At 28.9% G+C, this 20102-nt stretch overlaps 5 protein-coding genes across 10 annotated transcripts; 2 read left to right on the top strand and 3 right to left on the bottom strand.

Moving 5' to 3' along the window:
* Positions 1–1528: 1528 nt before the first annotated feature.
* LOC122523313 (cilia- and flagella-associated protein 157) lies at positions 1529–4508 on the bottom strand. The gene is made up of 7 exons (XM_043644987.1): positions 4444–4508; positions 4260–4370; positions 3901–4172; positions 3524–3677; positions 2900–3449; positions 2713–2841; positions 1529–2557 (listed from the first exon to the last, which is right to left on the bottom strand). Exons 1-7 carry the CDS (start codon positions 4506–4508, stop codon positions 2405–2407), a joined length of 1434 nt encoding a protein of 477 aa, XP_043500922.1. The 3' UTR covers positions 1529–2404.
* Positions 4509–4849: 341 nt separating this feature from the next.
* On the bottom strand, positions 4850–9100 carry LOC122523396 (protein sel-1 homolog 1). The gene is made up of 6 exons (XM_043645103.1): positions 7898–9100; positions 7495–7739; positions 6940–7419; positions 6641–6869; positions 6119–6525; positions 4850–6033 (listed from the first exon to the last, which is right to left on the bottom strand). Exons 1-6 carry the CDS (start codon positions 8394–8396, stop codon positions 5593–5595), a joined length of 2301 nt encoding a protein of 766 aa, XP_043501038.1. The 5' UTR covers positions 8397–9100; the 3' UTR covers positions 4850–5592.
* A 556-nt stretch (positions 9101–9656) lies between these two features.
* LOC122523397 (protein max-like) lies at positions 9657–11843 on the top strand. 5 transcript variants are annotated; one of them, XM_043645109.1, is made up of 5 exons: positions 9658–9845; positions 9907–9966; positions 10600–10855; positions 11191–11246; positions 11312–11843. In XM_043645109.1, exons 1-5 carry the CDS (start codon positions 9807–9809, stop codon positions 11312–11314), a joined length of 414 nt encoding a protein of 137 aa, XP_043501044.1. In that variant the 5' UTR covers positions 9658–9806; the 3' UTR covers positions 11315–11843. The 5 variants fall into 5 exon arrangements, with proteins under 5 accessions (XP_043501042.1, XP_043501044.1, XP_043501039.1 ...); XM_043645104.1 differs by having other exon boundaries at positions 9663–9845; positions 11191–11843; XM_043645105.1 differs by having other exon boundaries at positions 9670–9845; positions 10600–10834; positions 11191–11843.
* Positions 11844–12128: 285 nt separating this feature from the next.
* On the bottom strand, positions 12129–14025 carry LOC122523314 (homeobox protein engrailed-like SMOX-2). The gene is made up of 2 exons (XM_043644988.1): positions 12734–14025; positions 12129–12200 (listed from the first exon to the last, which is right to left on the bottom strand). The coding sequence occupies exons 1-2, from the start codon at positions 13538–13540 to the stop codon at positions 12129–12131; spliced, it is 879 nt and encodes a 292-aa protein (XP_043500923.1). The 5' UTR covers positions 13541–14025.
* A 1577-nt stretch (positions 14026–15602) lies between these two features.
* On the top strand, positions 15603–19933 carry LOC122523400 (adenylosuccinate synthetase). 2 transcript variants are annotated; one of them, XM_043645111.1, is made up of 6 exons: positions 15603–16039; positions 17565–17667; positions 18189–18552; positions 18633–19025; positions 19115–19371; positions 19448–19933. In XM_043645111.1, the coding sequence occupies exons 1-6, from the start codon at positions 15830–15832 to the stop codon at positions 19495–19497; spliced, it is 1377 nt and encodes a 458-aa protein (XP_043501046.1). In that variant the 5' UTR covers positions 15603–15829; the 3' UTR covers positions 19498–19933. The 2 variants fall into 2 exon arrangements, with proteins under 2 accessions (XP_043501046.1, XP_043501047.1); XM_043645112.1 differs by lacking the exon at positions 17565–17667 and having other exon boundaries at positions 15950–16039.
* The last annotated feature ends 169 nt before the right edge of the window (positions 19934–20102 follow it).

Here is a 20102-nt window from a genome sequence, read left to right on the forward strand (position 1 = left end):
AAGTATATAGTAGTATATGTCAAGTATATAGTATAAACAGCTATTAGACGGTAATCTTTTATTTCTTGTTGAGATATTTTACTGGCAGCTTTCGTTTGTTTTATTTGTTCTTTGTCATAATGGGTTAATGTCCATTTTTTTTTTAAAAAAATAAATAAATAAATTTAAGGAATATACTCTCAAAAATATCCTAAGTAAAGAAATAATCATTTTCTATTCGATTACAAATAGAATAGACTGATCGAAAATTACGTGAATCGTACCACGTAAATAGTTTTTCTCTTTTTTGTCCTAATCGAGCAAAGTAGATTAAAAACGTTATGGTCAAACCGGTTAGAAGCACACGAGATCATTTGGAGAAAGTGGTGCCTCTCTATAGAGATTTATCAATAAACTTCCTGGAATTCTTAAAATATGTGATACAAAACGATGACAGCAATGATGAATTGACTGACGATGTTTAAGTATAGATAATCGGATATTAAAATATATATAAGAAATGTATACACACATCAGAAAAAGAACAATTAGTATAAATGTTTTAATATTAAATTATAATTCAAATATTATATCGGATTAATAAACCTCTTCAATTACAAGAGATACTAAAGATGGTAGTCATTAACTTCCAGACATTTATGTGTATGACGAACTACTACTTGGGCAACTTTGGTCAAAATATCTCGTGGGATCGCTGCACATGCATTTTTAATTTTTTCTATCGATCTTGTTTTTCTTTCTATAACAATGCTCGTAGTTATCCGATCTTATCTCTTCCTGTACTTTAAAAACCAAGGTACTGTTAGTCATGCTATCGAATTCTAATCTACGTATCAAATTTCAATTTTATACTTTAACTACTCGCCTCTAGTGAATTCATACATATCTTGTTACACTTTGTAATTCTGGCTCATTTTATACTTTAACTAATCAGTATAGTTCATTGTTTAGCTAGTTATACCATGAATTAACGGATTTCAGGCTTTAACGGTTATATATATAATATAAACTTTCATCAAGGCGTGTACGAGATGGCAAAAGAATGCGATCGATCTTACTAGCTCGTTCTTTTAAAGAAAGGAGGCTCATTCTATAGAAGTTTCTATACTTATTCTACTTTTGAGGCTAACGTAGTTCACAGAAACGACCAGAGTCTAGTAGTTCACTACTTTAATATCAACTCGATCCGGATGTATCAAATAGAGACAAGAAAACTGGACTTGCCAGCTCGAACTGCCATACCAACCCAATTGAAACTTTCCACACTGGAATATATGCGAAAATTTCTGTTATAATCTTTTAAAATTTTAAATACGTACTCGCGTGATATATATTTACAAGTAGATAATATCGTCGATATTATTTCTTCATTCTATTCGCAAAAAAATTTATTTTTATACGATATACATGAGACACTTTATCGATTTCAGTTGCTAATATTTGATGAAAGGATATAAATTTTTCAATTAGTAGTAAAAATATCACAGATAAATAAAAGAAAAAAAAAAAGAAACGAAACGAAAGATCATAGGGTGATCATAAAAATGTATATATTTTTGAGAAAGTACGAAGATGAGAGACTAATCTCGACCTCGCGACTTTCACCTTCTTGCAAGGTCTAGGCCGTATACAAGTCTGATCCTCCTCAAGGCACAAAAACACGAGTTCTATAATGTACATACTTATTTATTAATATATACTTAATAATTTTACCTGAAATTGTAATAATATAAATGGCTACAGTCTAAGCATTTTTTAATATTTTTTTCATACACTTCTTTTATCATTTGTTGTCTATCTCTATGAGACAGTATTTTCGAACGACCTGATCTTCGTTTGTTCTCTACCAATTTCTTCATATTTTTTAATAACCTACTGCACAATTGGAAATCTTAGATTTAATTTTTGACTAATTTGAAGATATATTTGACTTTCACTACAAAATAAAACAATTTGTTCTTGCATGGATATAAATAATTCTGATTTCTCCGAAGTCATGATTACTTTGTGAATTGTAATCTTATACTGACCCAAAAATGTATAGTAGAACTCTCCTGAACATGCTTTATTTATGTTCATGTTTTTTACATTCTAACGTTAATTTCTATACACTATTCACGGAAACATTGATATGCCAATACTTATTTGATTACGAAATTTCTACTTTTTGTTATTTTACTTTCTTTTTTCTAATGTTATAAGATTTTTATTAACATACATTGTTATAGTTTATAACAGGCAACTAAAAAATATATCTTTTGTTAATTTTCTCCTTCTCTGAGCAAAATTATTTGAGGAAAACGAGGTATACCTTATATACTATATATATATACCTAATACTTTTTATAACTACTGTATCTCATATACACGATAATGATCATGTCAAAATTTGTATCACTTTGTATTACTCTGTAGATAAAGATTTCTTTTCTTCTTCTTTTTTGGTTTCTAAAGATTTGTCCTCTCCGGGTTTATCCTTTTCTACTTTAACTTTATCTATAGTGTTTTGCAATAAACCCAAACTACCTTTCTTGTAGTAACATGCTATGTCTTCTTCCTAAATATATTTTTATGCAATTAGTAATTGTAGTTAATACCATATAAAATAAGATAATTAAAATACATGAATTATATTATGACTTCTTTTATACTGGGTGTCTGAAGTTTCCATTCGGCTTTATATAATTATTAAGAAAAATTATAGTTCTATACCTGATGACTTATATGGTGTATAGGAATAGATTCCTTTTGTAATATATTAAGAAGAGAGGAAAGTACTTTTTCTTTAAGATCAATATGACAAGAATTGCATACATCCTCTTTAGACAATTTTCCTTGCAACTGTAATAGAATATTTAAAATTTATTAAACCTTCATTATTTTTCATTTATTTATTTACCTGTAATGCTTTCATTATACATTCTTTAGCCTCTTGTAATATTTGATTTAGGTTGTCAAATTCTAGTTGTTTCGAACAAACTTCTGCTAATATTTGAGTTTTATTTTCTATAGTTTGTTGTAAATGTTGTTCAAGAATGTGAACTTTATTCTCAGCTATAATAGATCTCTCTTTATATTCTTCTAATACTGCTACATGACTAATAAGATGATCATTAAACTGTTTTAATTTCAAATATTTATTATTCATGTCATTACAATCTTGCGCAAGATTAGTAATCAAATTCTTTTGTTTAATTGTTTTATTTAAAGTGATATTTTTTTCTTCTTCAAACAAATCGGCTTGTAATTTTAACATTTTAATTGCTTCTTTATAATCCATAGTATTGGAATATAATTCATGACTAACTTCCAACATCATATCTAATTCTTGATTTAATGCGATGTTTTCTCTTACTGCTCTATGAGTAGTATCTGCTATACGAATGTTAGTCGCTTCTCTAAATTTTTCAGCTAATTCATTTAGTCGTTCTTCCATTTCTCTTTGCATTCTTTTAAAATGGAAAAAAATAAGTTATTTAGATTTTATTTGATTTATAGATATGTATATATTGAAATTACATACTTAGCTTTTCCAACGATTAATGCTTTTTCAGCAGCATGGAGCGCGTTTTTATGTCTTTCTTCTTGTTCTTTTAATTGTTGTTCCTGCACTTCAAATTTATGCATTAAATCAAGTCGTGCTATTCTCCAATCCTCTAATGCATTTAATTTTCCAGCTAATAACAGACAGTTGAAGTATCAAAACATAGTCTATAGTTTCCTCCAATTATTGGTATATCTATGTACATTAATCCAGAATATAATTTTGACCAAAAATAAAATAATTCTATGCATATAAATATATTGCGCAAAATATTTTAAAATAAAATAAAATAAAACATAATAAATCAAATAATAAAGTAATCAAGATTTTATTTTTTTATTTATTAATGTATGTACCTGTTAGTTTGACCTCTGCACTCAAGTTACTTTCCATAGTGCGATATTCAAGTTCCATCGCTGTTTCCTTTTTTTTAAATGAAGCTAACTCATTTTTTCTCAATTCTTCCAGAGCAGATATTCGTTCATTTAATTCACGTGCTTCTTCGATGTTCTCTTCTAAATTGCGTTTCAAATATGCTACGATATCTGAACGATCTTCTTCAAGCTTTGCGAACTGTTGTTTTATAGTTTTAACTTCATGTTCAAGTTCTTCATTAGTACTACGCAGTCTGTATATATAATATTCACATATAGATTAAAGTAAATAATTATATATATACGTTTTAGTAAAGTATTAAATGAATATTCTATCTTACCGTGCTAATTGTCTATTATTGTCCAAAATTTGTTGTTCGTAAGATAATGTTTCTCTTTCGTTTAACCAAGGATTTTTTTTACCCTTTTTTTCTCTAACACCACGTTTCTTTTTTGGCATTGTGATTTGTTTTATTTATAAGGTCAATTTTTATCAATCATTAATAAATACCAATTAAAATTAACAAGTCTTGCACATTTTCAACATTTTTATTATGATATCTGGATAAATGTAAACTAAAAATAATCATCATAACTTGACAAATTTTTACAAAATGTCATACTTTCAATCAAATTTTAAATGTTTTTATATATAAAATGAAATAGGTAATTCCACCACACAATAATAAGCTGAATTATAATACATTGATTAATCGTTGCCATAGTGAAGAAGATTTTGAAGTATTATTGATTATAACAGATACTAATACGAGAATAAATATTTGATGATAAATAATAAAGGTGAAACATTTTTTATTGTACAAATAACTAACAATATTCTTATATTTCATTATATTACAGACACACAATGGCTTTTCTTGAAATACTATATATATGCGATTTTAAATTTTAAATAATAATAAACGTGATATCATTTGAAATATTACTCTTTAATTTATTTATTTGTACAAAATCACTGTATAATTATCCACTTGGAAAGGCAGCCCGATTCTTTAAGATATATCCATTGAAATAATATATGTGTGCATTGTCAAATTTAATTTTGGAAATGGTTAATAATATGTCAGGTATTTTACTTGATTAGCAAAGAAAAGGAAAACAAATATTGGTATATATTAACGTTCGGGTGATTTTTCTTTTTGCAATGAAACTTAACGTTCTAAAAGCTAAGCTCAGAAACTGCAAATAATATCAATAAGTTTCATTACATCTGTAAAGATATAATCAAATGTTTATTTATTACTATTTCACTTAAAAAAAATATGTATGCGTTGACAAATATGCTATCAGCAATTCATTAAATGATATAAGGTTTTTTTTATATACTTATATATATATTTGTTTTTGTTTTATTTGCACATAAAATATTTTGTAAAAATTTTTATATCCGCTTCACAAGTGGTTAAACTGTACAAGAAAGAAAATTATTTAAAAAATTACTATATGTATATGACTTATATCGCTTACTATTCTAGGAAGAGAGAAAAAAAAAAGGGGAAAAAAAGAATCAATTTTTAATTTTATTATCAACAGTGTCGCAGTCAATTTAACGAAGTTTTTCTTTTTCCTTTCTTTTTCTTTTCATATAAAGTAGATTCCGAGCTTAGCTTAAAATAGCACATGTACACAAAATGCAAGAGATAATATAAAAATTTAGTTAACAGGAGGTACAGGTCTTGGTGGAGGAGGAGGTGGCTGCGGCCTGCGGAAGTATATGATAAGACTGAGCATTCCTGTAAGAAATCCGATTAAATACAGATCCCAGTTCTGACCAAGCAATTGGTCCCATTTATCTAATTGATCGATCAGACTAAATTCTTGTAAATAGTCCAGTCCAAATAAGAAAGAAAGTTTAATCAAGGCTAAAGCAACAGGTACTCGCGCATCAGGACTTGCTTCCGCTGCTAAATCGTAACATCGTTTAGCTAAATGACGATCTTTAGCTAATCCTAGGCCACGTTCGTGCATATAACCCAAATTAAACATGGCTTGAGCATTGTGCTGTTGTTCAGAAGCTGAACGATAATGACTTGCGGCTGCCTCATAATCTACTTTCGTTCCTCTTCCATAATAATGAGCATCGCCGAGTTTGACCTATTAACAAAATATATTCTTTTTAATATACAGATATTTAGAATGTATATATTATTTATATTTGAACCATAGAAAAAATGTATACCTGCGCCGCAGAATATCCTTGAGCAGCTGCTCTTGCCCAAAGTTGTAAAGCTCGAACTAATCCTTGCTCTTCCGTGAAAATGGTACTTTCACCTTTGTCCAAAATAAATGCTGCATTACTTTGAGCCACTTCATAACCCATTTCAGCAAGAAGATAATAGTTGATAAATGCTTCATATATTTTCCCTTCTCTGTAGTTGTTATGTGCTATTATTAATTGCTCGCTCCATTTTCCTCTCTCAGCAACAGTTTTTAATAATTCTACAGCTGTTGGACAGCTTCGCATCATGCCAGTTCCGGTCGCGTGCATTTGAGCAAGATTATAAAATGCTAAAACGTGGCCTGATTGACTGGCCAAATTAAAATATTTGTTTGCCAATTTATAATCTTTTCTTACTCCGATTCCACCTTTAGAAAAATATTTATATAAAAATATATACATATATTAAAAGAAAATATTTTATAAGTATTATACTAGTTATTTAAAATTGAATCTAGTGTAATAATCATTATATATACATACTAAAATACATATTGCCCAGTTGAAGTTGACCATCTACCCATCCTTGTTCTGCAGCTTGACTGAAGTATTGTAATGCTTTGGCTGTATCTCTTTCAACACCTTTTCCATACAAATACATCATTCCTAAACCACTTTGACCAACAGGATTTCCCAGATCAGCAGCTTTTTTGAAATACATGTATGCCGTTTCATTATCTTGTTTTACTATATCGCTTCCCTCAAGGTAAATCTGCATACAAAGATATGCGATAAGAAAAATTAATTGCATAGATAAAAATAGTTATTTGTATTCCTTGTACCTTTCCTAAAAATGCCATAGCAATAGGGTTGCCTGCATCAGCAGCATGTAGAAAATATTGTAATGCTCTTTGATGATCCAAAGGTACTCCTCTACCTCCTTGATAATGAAGTTGACCAAGACCTACTTGGGCTTGTACGTCTCCTTGTTCGGCTAATAATTGATAATATTCTATTAAGTCTCTATCAAAAATTCCAGAACTGTATCCAGGATTTTCATATTCATCTAAAAGTCTGACACGTTGCACAACTGGTCCGCCGCTAAGAGATACTTCCTCTGCAACTTTATTAGCTACTTTTCTATAATAATCTAATGCTCGTTCGCATGAGACAGGAGTTGTTACTCCTGCCCAATTTCTATATCCTAAAACCATTTGTGCACGAGGATCACCTCCCAAAGCTGCCATTGTATAATGTAACAAAGCTTTCGCTTGAGAAGCATTGACTCCACTTAATCCAGTTGCATATAAAAATCCCATACCCTGTAAAAATAATATTTATTACATCTTTCAACATTATAGTAACAATTTAATATTTTTATTAAATCATATGCAAACCATATGAGCAGATGGTAAGCCTGTTTTAGACAATTCATTAAATATTTGGTATGCAGCGGAAATGTATTGAACACGAGTTTGAGGAGCGACGCTCATGGGATCTCCAAGTAATTGTGCCCATGCCAACATAGACCTAGCTTCCTTATGTCCCAGCATTGCTGCTGCATTGATAAACTTGAACGCTTCCACTTTGTTTGCTCGTGTCGCATTTAATAAATTTTGAGCATTTTTGAACAACAGTTCGGCTAAAATGGGTATAATCATAATAAGATATTTATATAATAATTTATATAATAAGTATAATAGTATTTATACTAAAATAGTTATATACAAATATTCTAATTGATTTTATTGAAATAGAAAGCAATAGAATATACATTAGATATAAATTTTTTTAATTTACCTTTCTGTTGTTCCGGTGTCAAAGATTCCTTAACTTCTTCTTCAGTATTTTCGAACGGTTCTTCATCTGCCCAAGAAACTAAAATTTCTTCTTCCGATGATTGTAATTTATTATCCACGGTGTCAGTATCTGTATCTTTATTTTGATCCAATATGTTTTTCATCCACAACACTTGATTTCTTAACGCAATAGTTTCTACGGATTCTTTATTATTAGTCGTATCAGATTCACTTTCAGATTCCTCTTTTAATGGTTTAGGAAGATTTTCGTTAAGAATATCTGGCACAATTTTTAACATAGTATCATGTAAAGCATAAAATTCCTGTAGCTGTTCGAATGCCTCTTTGGGATCCTCAACAGGTTTATTATCTTTATTATCATCTTTAGAATTAGATTTGTCCGTAATATCAGTAGATTTTTTCCCATCATTTTCGTTATCCGCTATGGAAAACATAACCAACGCGAGCAAAAAAAGTAATACACTTTGATTAGGCTTCATATTTTTTTCCCACTATTAATATAATTATAGTCTCATGAGAGATGATCAGGTAATTTTAATATCCTCATTGCAAATAGAATCTTCACAAATAATCTATTTTATTTCCTCTCAATGCGTATGTACGTGTAAAACACAACACATTATCTTTTAAAAGAGGATGAATATATGTATACGCGTACGTATATATTTTCTTTTTAAGATAAAAATTACGTCATTAGGACACGTCAACGTACATATTTCATATTAAATAATATATGACATTGAAGATCGATCAACCCACTGATTTTCATTACACTCAACAAATTTAGATTTAACGAATTTAATAGAACTATGTTGATCACAGAGTTCCACCGATAGATTCAACACGTCACTTACATTCCTATTACATTTAACAGCAACCACGCGTCAAAAGTACATTTGTCGAATCAGCTGTTCGAATGGTAACTTTTTAAAAATATATATCATATATGCGTCTTACGCTTAGCGACGTGTCTCTCCCTCCCTCTTTTTCTTTCTCTCTTTCTCTCTCTCTCTCTCTCTAGTTATTTAAATTTAAAAACCTTTAATTTAAACATCATGTGTATATACATATATATACATATATGTATGTATATAAATAATAAAGTAGAAAACTTTGACGCTTCTAATTTATAGTTATTAGAAAGAATATGTTCCCACCGAAACGTACTTTCGTAATCAGAATGACACAAAGGATCATTTTCATTGTACAATTATTCCCTATATTAAGCGACTTTCATTCATTTTCAAATTTACATGAAAACCAATCAGAGTCTATCTAGTAATCGATAACATAATTGATAAACGTACATTAAATGAAAATCTTTTATCAAATCCTATTAATCAAAATTAAATAGATATGTCTAATATAACCAATTGACTGTATCCATGCTGTTTCATTATGAAATTTTCATAAGTTGGTCATAAGTAGTATATATATATATATGAACATAATATATAAAGAAGAGGGTAACCGTGTTCTATTTGTACCAAAATGGAAGGGGAATAAGGCGGCAATTTGAAATAGAAATAATAATACAAAACTATAACGGTAATCATTTAGGTTGTTTAAGTAGAAATAATTAAAATTAAATAAATAATTATTTAATAATCGTAAAAAAATGAGTAAATAGTAATATTAATAGTAAATAGTAATAGTAATAATCGATACGTTAGTATATTCAGAGCAGTACAAAAGGAATATTAGCGATACTAGTGGTGAAAAAAGAAAACTTAAATATACGATTTACGTGGACAGATTTTGGCAATACGTTTGAGTTCGTGCTCTTTGTATAATTTCTATGGTTTAGGTGAACAAGTTGGCGTCAGGATTGACTTATAGATAAGTTCTGTTTACGTTATTGAATAACAACTGGAAATTAAGGAATAAACATGAGTGACGATGATCGAGATATTGATATAGAAAGTGATGTAAGTATTAAATGCGTGTATTAGTTAGTTGATATAAAATATATATTCATTTTATAAACAGGAAGGAGATGACTCTGACTCTAGGCAGAGACATTCCAATAACACACAATATTATTCTCAAGTAAGTTAATTTATATGGATTTCTAATAACGTTTTTACAATTTATTTTTAACGGTATAAGATATGCCTCGCGTATGTTGTGTGTATAATAAATATATGTACAGACAGAATCACGAGAAGCAGAACATTAATATCTTCTTTGTTTATAATTCTATGAAAAAAACTTTAAATAAAAAGTTGCATTATTGCACAGAGGAAATATAGTGATTGAAAGATTTTTTCTCAAGATCATTTTTTTTATGCAATTTCTAGATTATAGATGTTTTTTTTTTAAATGAAACTATATTTTGTTTGGGATATTTTGGTAGAGCATAAGAAAACGAATTTAATAACCTTAATGACCATATCACTCTGATTTTGTATTCTCGATTTATTCCGATAATCTTAAGCGCTTGTAGTCTACGTAATTAGTAAAAATTTTCTAAAGATAGTAGTGTTTACATTTGAATGTGTGACCTAATATTTTTTACTTATTTTTAAATGTAAATATCTTGAGAATAAATTGTCCCTGTGTATTAATGTATATTATTATTATTATTATTATTATTGTTAGTGAATATTAAAATATTATAATTTGTTATTATACTTTTATTAATTATATGTATAAGATTGTGTATTATACTTTCATGCATAGGCTGAAAAACGTGCACACCATAATGCATTAGAGCGTAAGAGAAGAGATCATATCAAGGATAGTTTTTCAAGCCTTAGGGATTCTGTTCCTGCTTTGCAAGGTGAAAAAGTTGCCAGCAGAGCTCAAATACTTAAAAAAGCAGCCGATTACATACAATTCATGCGACGTAAAAATTCTGCGCATCAACAGGACATCGATGATTTGAAAAGGCAAAACAGTCTATTGGAAACTCAAAGTAAGATTTGTGTCAAGTCAGGTAATAAATGTTCGAGTATATAATACAGGTAACCCTCCTACAACATGGTTCGCTAATAATATGATTTTGTTTAACATATTTAAAAATCAAATTACCTTAAAATAATGATGTGAAGAAATAATGAACTTTGGGTCTCATATAATACAGTTTCACACAACATGGCATTTTCTAGAAATCTATCTACCATGTTATAGGAGGGTTACCTGTATTAACATTTGATTTACAAAAAAAAAAAAAAGAAAAGAATATATAAGTTAATCTAATAATTAGGAGTCGCTCTGAACCAAATTATCTACAATTTAATTATGTTTATTTTCTTTTTTATGTATAATCAGTACGAACGCTAGAGAAAGCCAAAATAACTGGAAACTTTGCTGCAGAAACATGTGAGGTATCTAAATCTGATTCGATAGGAATGAATAGTTACAATGATTCTGAATCTGAATCTTCGGATAGTGAAACAGGACGAGCGATCCGTCAACCGAAGAAGTTAAAAGTCTCTGGTCTTCATCATTGACAAAAGCTGAAGAAAGTGCATAAGAATTGATTATTTTAGAACTTCTTTTTTGATATAATGCAATCATCTTACTGCAAGAAAAGATATTTTATGTAAAATTATAAACTCTAAATACCTATTAACACTTTACCGACTGATAGCCTATTAATCAGCTTTTTGTTTGACGTGCGTATGTTGTTGAACAGCTAGTGGTCGGTAAAGTGTTAAAATAAGTGAATAGATTTAATTTATACAATAGTATTTTATTTCTATGTAATATAGTCGATAAATATTTATCCTTAATACATAGTAATAAAATGTAATAAAATATGACATTGTAAGAAAAAAGGATGTTACATAAGGATAGCGTGTTACGTTGCACGGACCAATATATTAAAAAATAATATATATGTGTATATGGACCTATAGGTATAATACACAAATTAGGTAGAATTATAATAAAGAATAAGATTAAAAATATATGTACCATTATATTTCTTGTTTTATCTTAACGTGATGTTATAATAAATAATTTTTGAAATTATTTCCTCTGTTATTAAAGTATACAAAAATATAAGTTTACAAGTTAATTTAATAAAATTAATCAACATCCATTTTAAATAATATTTCTACTTTCTAAGACGTCATGAATTTTATGTACAACGGACAAATTTATGATATTTATGTAAACAATTATATTATTAGTTTACTTATTTTCTCCCATTATTCTTCATCGCATCGTTGTTATTGCATATCATCATTCCAAAAGATCTTTTATTACGTAATTGCCATAACATTATTAGATTCTCGCCTATCCCGTGCACGTCGATTTTGAAACCAGATTTTTACCTGTAAATTTATGATAAAATAAAATCATTTGAAAAAACAATTAATTTTTTAATTTATACGTAGATTAACTGAAACCAAAAAAAAATTTGTAAAGCGTATAAATCTATATTTACAAAGCAAACGAAAATAGTAAACTAATATGGAAATTTATTGTTTGTTCTAAAGAAATATACGTACACCTACAAACGAGAAAAGATTTTTGGCGTAATACCAAAACATTTGGTAACGCACGAGAACGTGTGTAAGTACATATTTTTAACTCGCAATAATCCAATTGTAATGACTCATTTCTTTTATATCTCGAGATTCTGTTGCACGTTACAAAAATATAAGATAAATAGTATTAAATTAAAGAAAATATAAGAGAAACAAAAATTCGATAATTTTCTGTTCTTTTTTTTTTAATTCGTAATCACAAATAACGATTCGTTTTTTTTAATATCACTAAATATTGTGTTGCGTGAAAGACATAAACGAATTAAATATGAAACTAATAAATAAATAAAAAAAATAAGCATATTTGAATAACTTACTCTACTTTCAGGAAGTCTCAATTCAGTTGATATATCATACGCGTCTCCCCTTGACAGATAAGCATTTTCTTTATACTTTTCTTCAAGAACTCGAAGCTGAAACGAAGAGAACGGTATGCGTGGATGAATTCCAGGTCGTCTTTTAGTATTTTTACCAATGAAGCTTCTTCTGGGTAATTTAGGTGGTTTATATCTCGTGTATTGTAGCCAAGTTAATTCGTTTCTTTGATTTTTCTCATAAGATGCTGCGACTTCGTCTCTTCTAACGTCATCTTCATATTTTGCGTTGATCGAACGCGACTGCGCAATAGATTTCTGTATTACATTAGATCCATCTTCATCATCATCCTCTTCTTCGTTAATCTTCCTTGCGAGTTGATCGATCGGTCTTAAATCAAAATCACGATTACTAACAAGATTGGATACTTTTTTAATATCATCGTCATTCTCTCGACGAAATTTTATGCTCTGATCATGTAATTGATTAACAACGATATCGACACAATTATTTAAATCTTTAGATGTTACTATATCCTTAGATACGCCATGATCGTTAGCCAAAATTCGTGCTATACTAAAGTCACTCCTTTCGGAACGTGATTTTGGCAACGATGAGTTCATCGCGAATGATGAGAGAGAAATAAAGTATTGGATGGTGCAAAGGAAATAAATCGTAGGGCTTGGCCCTTCGTTCCTTATATATACTACATCTGAGTAGTATCTAGATACCCCACCTTTTATTTTCGCTAAGGTATATCTATTTTGTAGTAAATCCAAATTAGACAAGCATAGTTGCACAGCAACCATCGATGGCTATCGCTTTCCTCGTATAGGAAACTCTTGTGCATGGGTTCTGTCGATGATGATGATGATGATGATAGTAGTAGTAGTAGTAGTGGTAGTGGTGGTTGTAGTTGCATGGTGGTGGTTTAACGCAGTACCTGCCCTTCTTTTGTATGCATGCTCTTATAACAGTGCATTATCTTGCGACCACATCTTTCGAACAGCCAACGGTAATAACAATGTAATTGATACTCCCAGTATACATCACTCAACAACAAAAAAAGTTGTGGATGGGATAGAAGGGGGGTAAAAGAGATCTTTTGGCAAGCGTGTAATGCTTGCTTTTCTATGGGGTAGCAGATGTTTCGATCTATTCGAGCTTACATAATTAAAAAGCCACGGGGGTCGACTAATCCGGTAATAGATCCATCTCGTTGATGTAAATATTGAATCTTTTTTCTTCGAACTTTTCTACTTCTCAACCTTCGTCAACTAAACTATATATATATATATATATATATACGTAAATATCATTCATTAAATTAAATTAAATCGATTTGTTTATTTCATTTTGTTTCTATTTTTTATTTTCTTTTTAACACGCTTTTGTTCCTTCTTCTTTACATACGTTGTGTCGATGATATATGAAATAGAAAAAAAAGAAAAAAAAAGAAAAATCCCGATTTCATGTATTTAAATTTTCCCCGATAAGATTATAACAAGTGTAAAGATAAGAAACTTACGCATTGTAAATATAATATTTAATAAGTTTAAGCGTCTCTCTCTCTTTTAAATAAACGTTTCATTTAAAATGAAAAAAGAAATAATAGAAGCATTGATTTCTTATACATGCTACAGTTAAGAAGATGTTTCATTTATATTTACCCGCACAATCGAATTAACTTTGAATTAGACGAGTTAATCGATTTTGATTATGTGTGTCAAATAATCGATCAAATCGATAGATTATATTTTAAATAGTTGAACTTTGAAATACATTTAAATTAACTTTTTTTATTACACTATTGCAATATTGTAAAAAAAATGAAGCCAAAGAATAATATCGTTCATTATTATGAACCCTTTTCGTTTTTATCATAGTAAGCTAATCATCTTTAGCTTACGCAATATGAGAACGCATGCATGAATACATTTACATTTTTAATATACACACATACGTATACATTGCATAGAATTACGTCGGATCATTAAGATGTCTCGAAATTAAAAAGAAAAATAGAGATATATGAGAAATTCTTGAGTCATCATTTTATGCGACACATGCAAAGATAGCGGTTTAAGAATACGCGCGTTCATTTGAAATTTGAAGATGTGATAAGAGAGGCCGAAAGGGTATACTATTGAAACTGATATCTGTTTGTAAATCTAATTGATAAATGAGGTCAATGATAAGTAATCTTAAATAAAAAAAAAAAAATAAAAGAAAAGAAAAGAGAAAAATATAATATATATGAAAGAAAAATATTATCCAATATACGTGAGTGGGTTGAAAATTTTTGAGTCTAACACACACAATTTATTTTGTATTTTATATTATTTTACTGTGTTATATACGATCTATTCTGTTTTATCACCTTTCTCTATAAAAGCTATAAAATTAATTAAGTTTTAAAATATAATTTTATACTATATTGTGCATTAGTAAAAAAAATTAGGTTTTACAACAGAGTAATAAAAATATGTAAACATATTATTATTTACTAATATACATGATTATTTTTAAAAGATAGTACCATACAAACAAAACTTCTAATCTGTAAATACGGAAACCTGGGATTTCCCTTACAAAAAAAGAAAGATATATAATATACATATCTATATCTGACATACATACTTATATAAAATGATATCACACATAAAATTAATATATTCGGCAATTAAAAGGATTCATTAATCATTTGTATAAATATGTACATATCATGCATTTATCCATCCATAGATAAGGTATGAAAGAAGAAAAATAAAAATGATGAAAATGTAATTTATAATCACGGGGTGACTTATCTCATTGTTACATTATTGTTCGTCATCGTCGATTTGCGCATGCGCACGCGCCCGTGGTGGCGGGACAGGGAAATTATTATTTCATCCATACCGTGCGTCGTCAGCTGGTTTAGTTCGTAACGGATCGGACTTCCGGGCGAGAAAACGAACGATCAAACGAGTGAGAGAAAGAAGAAGGGAGAGAAAGAGAGAGGGGGAAGTTAGCGTTGTGTGTCTGCTTCGATCCTACAAAATCATTTCGTTTGAGTTCTTCGACGAATCTTGGAAGAATTTTTAAACAGAACGAATATGTCTTCTTGTACGAGGATGCAACAACATTCCGTCCAACAGACTAACGGTGATGGTAATCCGGGCTCACCGAGAAAGAAACAGAGAACATCCACGAGTGGGCTTGTTTCCAAGGTCACGGTAGTCCTTGGCGCGCAATGGGGTGATGAAGGCAAGGGAAAGGTTGTGGATATGCTGGCAACTGATGCTGATATCGTTTGTAGATGTCAAGTAAGTATTTTATTATATTTAACTTCTTTTCTTTTGTTATTCATTCTTATTATTTGCTCGCTTACCTCTCTCTTCCTTCTTCTCTCTCTTTTTCTATATTTTTCTTCCTTTATTTCTCTCCATTTCGATTTCTCTTCTTTTTGCTATTTCCTTTTCGATTAATCGATATAAACATCGTAAACGAATTTGCCGCCCCTTTTTTTCCTAATTCAAACTAAATAAATACATTAAGCATGTTTCAAGTTTCAAACGAAAACATTTATAAAAGATTTATTTTCTTGAAAGTTCTCAAAAAAAAAAGAAAGATTTTATTTTAACTATTATTATCCTTGCCAATTATATTTATTTTTCGGTTTGTTTCTTTTTATTGTTGGAAACATATCTCGTATATACGTTGAAATCGTTCAATACAGATATTTTTTTATTTATTTTGTAATTCTTTTTCTTTTGTATTGGTTATGCGGTGTTTAATTTATTACGTATGAGATACGTACACATATTTACTTTAATCTTTCAATGTTATATTTTTAGACAAAAACGTCATTTGTTCGATGGATCTTACATTAGAAGTTTCAGCCACGAATATATGTATAACTTCTTTTATATTCCACACCTGGCATTACATAATTCTTGATTATTAGATAAATTGAACTTTGGAAGATCTTTGACGATATTCATGTGTTGTCCTTTTAATTTGTGTTTCCTGTTTATCTTTTTTTTTATTAATCTTATGTGATTTTTCTCTTTAAGTGTTACTTTTTAGGTATACTATATATTATTATTATTATTATCATTATTATTATTACTATTATTATTGTTAATACAGATTATATAAATAATATTCTATAATTAGCAACAAAAAAGGAGTAAGCATTTTTTTATTTCTATATTATTATTATTATTTTCTTATGTCTTTATTCAATATAATATATTGAAGGTGAAACATACAATACTATGAGAAACTTTCTAATGTTTATCTTAAGATAATGAATTTAAATATCTCTGCTATTTAACACATAAATTGTTTGTTCATGAACCACAGTATAAAAACAAAAATACCTGAGATTGTATAATATTAGCTTTTTTATACTATTGCAAGAAAAAACTAGATTTTGTAATCTATTATTAGTATAGAAAAGGATCCAATATATATATTATATATAATTTCTTTTTTTAAAGATAAAAGAATCAAACATTTCGTTGTCAAAGATACAGTAAATTAGTTTAATATGAGAGGTAATGCTTATCACTGAAAAAAAAAAATAGAAAATTTCATTCAAAGAATTTTTTCATGGGTAAAATTTAATCAATATAAAGTAAGAAAATTGAAACAATGAAATTTAGGTCTTCTCTCGTTTAGCTCTTGTTCATATGATATTTTTTCTATATCATATATTAAAAATGGTCATATTTGGAAACCAAAAAAAGTTTCTGTATATCATTATATATGAAATAAACAAATTATATTGATTCTTTTATGGCTGGTGAAAGCCCTGGCTCTTCAAATATTACTGTGATTTCACAGGGAGGAAATAATGCAGGGCATACTGTAGTTGTAGAAGGTGCCGAATTCGACTTTCACCTTCTGCCTAGTGGAATAATCAATCCCAGATGCAAATCCGTTATAGGTAATATTTTCAAATCAACAAGTAAAGTTTAATAATCTGGTTCTTCTTCGTGTTCCGAAACAAACAAACAAAAAAATAGATTAAAAAAATACAAAATAAAACCAATCATCTAATACACTGACATATTCAATGCTAAATCCGCTATAAATGAAAAACCTACAAGACGCAGAAATGCTTAATATATAATGTTATAGGTATATTCATATACAATTAACAAAAATTAAACTATTCTAAGTAATAATTAATGGTAACTCGATAAAAAAAAAAATATCTTTTTGTGAAAGCAGGAAACTAGAGCACTGTTCTATTTTTCTATTGTATATATACATCTGTAAAAATTCATTTTTTTTTTCTTTTCTTTTTTTCCTTTGTCTTATTATAAATCTCACTGATTGATAAAATTAATATAATTTATTATTTATGTTCTATATATAGCCATTTATGTGCATATTACGTATATATATTTATTTTTTAAATAGGAAATTATATTTCATTAAAAAACATTGATATTTTGTTTACAGGAAATGGGGTAGTTATTCATCTCCCAGGTCTCTTTGAAGAATTAGCAAAAAATGAAGCCAAAGGACTTAAAGATTGGAAAGATCGACTCATCATATCAGATCGAGCACATCTGGTATTTGATTTGCATCAACAGGTGGATGGATTACAAGAATTAGAAAAGGGAAATCAGTCTTTGGGAACTACAAAAAAGGGTATTGGCCCAACCTATTCCAGCAAAGCTACAAGAAATGGACTTAGAATCGGAGATCTTTTGGGAGATTTTGAAGTATTTACAAAGAAATTCAATGCATTGGTATTATCATATCAAAAAATGTTTCCCGCATTACAAGTGGATATTAACGCAGAGTTAGAACGTTATAAAGAGTAAATATAATGTTATAAATATTGTCGTAAAAATAAAAATGAATGCTCTATAATATTATTTGGAAAAATTTTTTCTATAGATACGCAGAACGTGTAAGGCCGCTTGTAAAAGAAACCGTTCAATATTTGCATCATGCTTTAAAAGAAAATAAGAAGGTGCTGGTTGAAGGTGCCAATGCTGCTATGTTGGATATTGATTTTGGAACATATCCATACGTGACAAGTTCAAATTGTAGCATAGGTGGAGTTTGTACAGGTCTTGGTTTACCACCTAATACGATTGGAGAAATTATTGGTGTAGTAAAAGCATACACTACAAGAGTTGGAGATGGTCCCTTCCCGACAGAACTTCTTGATGCGACAGGAGAATTACTTCAAACTAGAGGTCACGAGTATGGGGTAACTACTAAAAGGAAGAGAAGATGTGGTTGGCTCGATTTAACATTGCTTAAATATACATCGATGGTTAATGGGTAAGCTGTTATTATATTTTTAATCTAAGTATAATAGTAATATTTTGTAATCTTGACTCTAGTAATTAATTCATTAATTTTTACCACAGATATACTTCTATTTGCTTAACAAAACTGGATATCCTTGATACATTACCAGAATTGAAAGTATGCATTGGGTATCGTATAAATGGAAAAGAAATAGATTATTTCCCAAGTACAACGACAGAATTAGGAAAAGTTGAAGCCATATACGAGCGATTAGAGGGATGGTTATCGGTAACTGAAGGTGTGCGTTCCATAGATAAGCTACCACACAATGCACGAAATTATATTCAGTTCATAGAACAATATTTGGATATACCCGGTAAATATAAAATTTGCAATTTGTATTAGGATAGCACATTAATGTAAATCTTATCACAAAAAAATTATTTTTTCAGTTAAATGGATTGGCGTTGGTGCTGGTCGAGAAAGCGTAATTGCTCTTTGACAATGTAGGATTCGTATTGTGTTACTTAAACGCACCATATCTAGTGTATTATTAATTTTAACTCTATGTGTAATATTTCTGGTTCAGAGCTGATGCACGCACACTAAAATAAGTTGAAACACCAAAAAAAAGAAAAGAATAGTTTCGACAAAGTAGTTTTGTCCTTGAATCTAAGTAATTAGATACTTATATTGTGATTATAATGTAATGATAACATTTAGTCATTTGTATAGTCAGTGTCTATTATCTGAGACCTCGATGATCATTGTCAGTAAACTTTTTGTTGTTTTCATATACAATTCAAAGAAAATAACTTATTGTACAAAATATTTAATAATATTTACTGTCTATACAATCTAAAAAAAGCCTCTGTGTCATTGAACCTATTTTTTAAACAAATAATAGTAAAACAATTCGAATTAGATAATTCAATGTATAATAATGCACTTAATTAATATAAATTACTATCATTAAATACTTGCTCGCAATAAATGAAAATTACAGTTGGATAAATTCAAATTAATCGGTGCCATATGTTTTATATTATCCAATAAAATAAAACACATGTGGTATTGTTAAATATTTATTTTTTCATTGTATCTCTT

The sequence above is a fragment of the Polistes fuscatus genome, unplaced genomic scaffold (genome assembly GCF_010416935.1).
Source record: "Polistes fuscatus isolate 324 unplaced genomic scaffold, CU_Pfus_HIC Scaffold6, whole genome shotgun sequence".
NCBI lineage: Eukaryota > Metazoa > Arthropoda > Insecta > Hymenoptera > Vespidae > Polistes > Polistes fuscatus.

Excerpts from the sequence above, each read along its gene's own strand:
- LOC122523313 (XM_043644987.1), bottom strand. The coding sequence starts at position 4,508 with ATGATTATTTTTAGTTTACATTTATCCAGATATCATAATAAAAATGTT. Across the intron at positions 4,371-4,443 it reads GTTGAAAATGTGCAAGACTT|AAAGAAACGTGGTGTTAGAG; the intron begins GTTAATTTTAAT and ends CACAATGCCAAA. Across the intron at positions 2,558-2,712 it reads TACACCATATAAGTCATCAG|GAAGAAGACATAGCATGTTA; the intron begins GTATAGAACTAT and ends AAATATATTTAG.
- LOC122523396 (XM_043645103.1), bottom strand. The coding sequence starts at position 8,396 with ATGAAGCCTAATCAAAGTGTATTACTTTTTTTGCTCGCGTTGGTTATG. Across the intron at positions 6,870-6,939 it reads CTATGGCATTTTTAGGAAAG|ATTTACCTTGAGGGAAGCGA; the intron begins GTACAAGGAATA and ends CTTTGTATGCAG. Across the intron at positions 6,034-6,118 it reads AAGGATATTCTGCGGCGCAG|GTCAAACTCGGCGATGCTCA; the intron begins GTATACATTTTT and ends TTTTGTTAATAG.
- LOC122523397 (XM_043645104.1), top strand. The coding sequence starts at position 9,807 with ATGAGTGACGATGATCGAGATATTGATATAGAAAGTGAT. Across the intron at positions 9,846-9,906 it reads ATATTGATATAGAAAGTGAT|GAAGGAGATGACTCTGACTC; the intron begins GTAAGTATTAAA and ends TTTTATAAACAG. Across the intron at positions 9,967-10,599 it reads ACACACAATATTATTCTCAA|GCTGAAAAACGTGCACACCA; the intron begins GTAAGTTAATTT and ends TTTCATGCATAG.
- LOC122523314 (XM_043644988.1), bottom strand. The coding sequence starts at position 13,540 with ATGGTTGCTGTGCAACTATGCTTGTCTAATTTGGATTTACTACAAAAT. Across the intron at positions 12,201-12,733 it reads TGAGACTTCCTGAAAGTAGA|GTAAAAATCTGGTTTCAAAA; the intron begins GTAAGTTATTCA and ends ATAAATTTACAG.
- LOC122523400 (XM_043645111.1), top strand. The coding sequence starts at position 15,830 with ATGTCTTCTTGTACGAGGATGCAACAACATTCCGTCCAACAGACTAAC. Across the intron at positions 18,553-18,632 it reads GAGTTAGAACGTTATAAAGA|ATACGCAGAACGTGTAAGGC; the intron begins GTAAATATAATG and ends TTTTTTCTATAG. Across the intron at positions 19,372-19,447 it reads ACAATATTTGGATATACCCG|TTAAATGGATTGGCGTTGGT; the intron begins GTAAATATAAAA and ends TTATTTTTTCAG.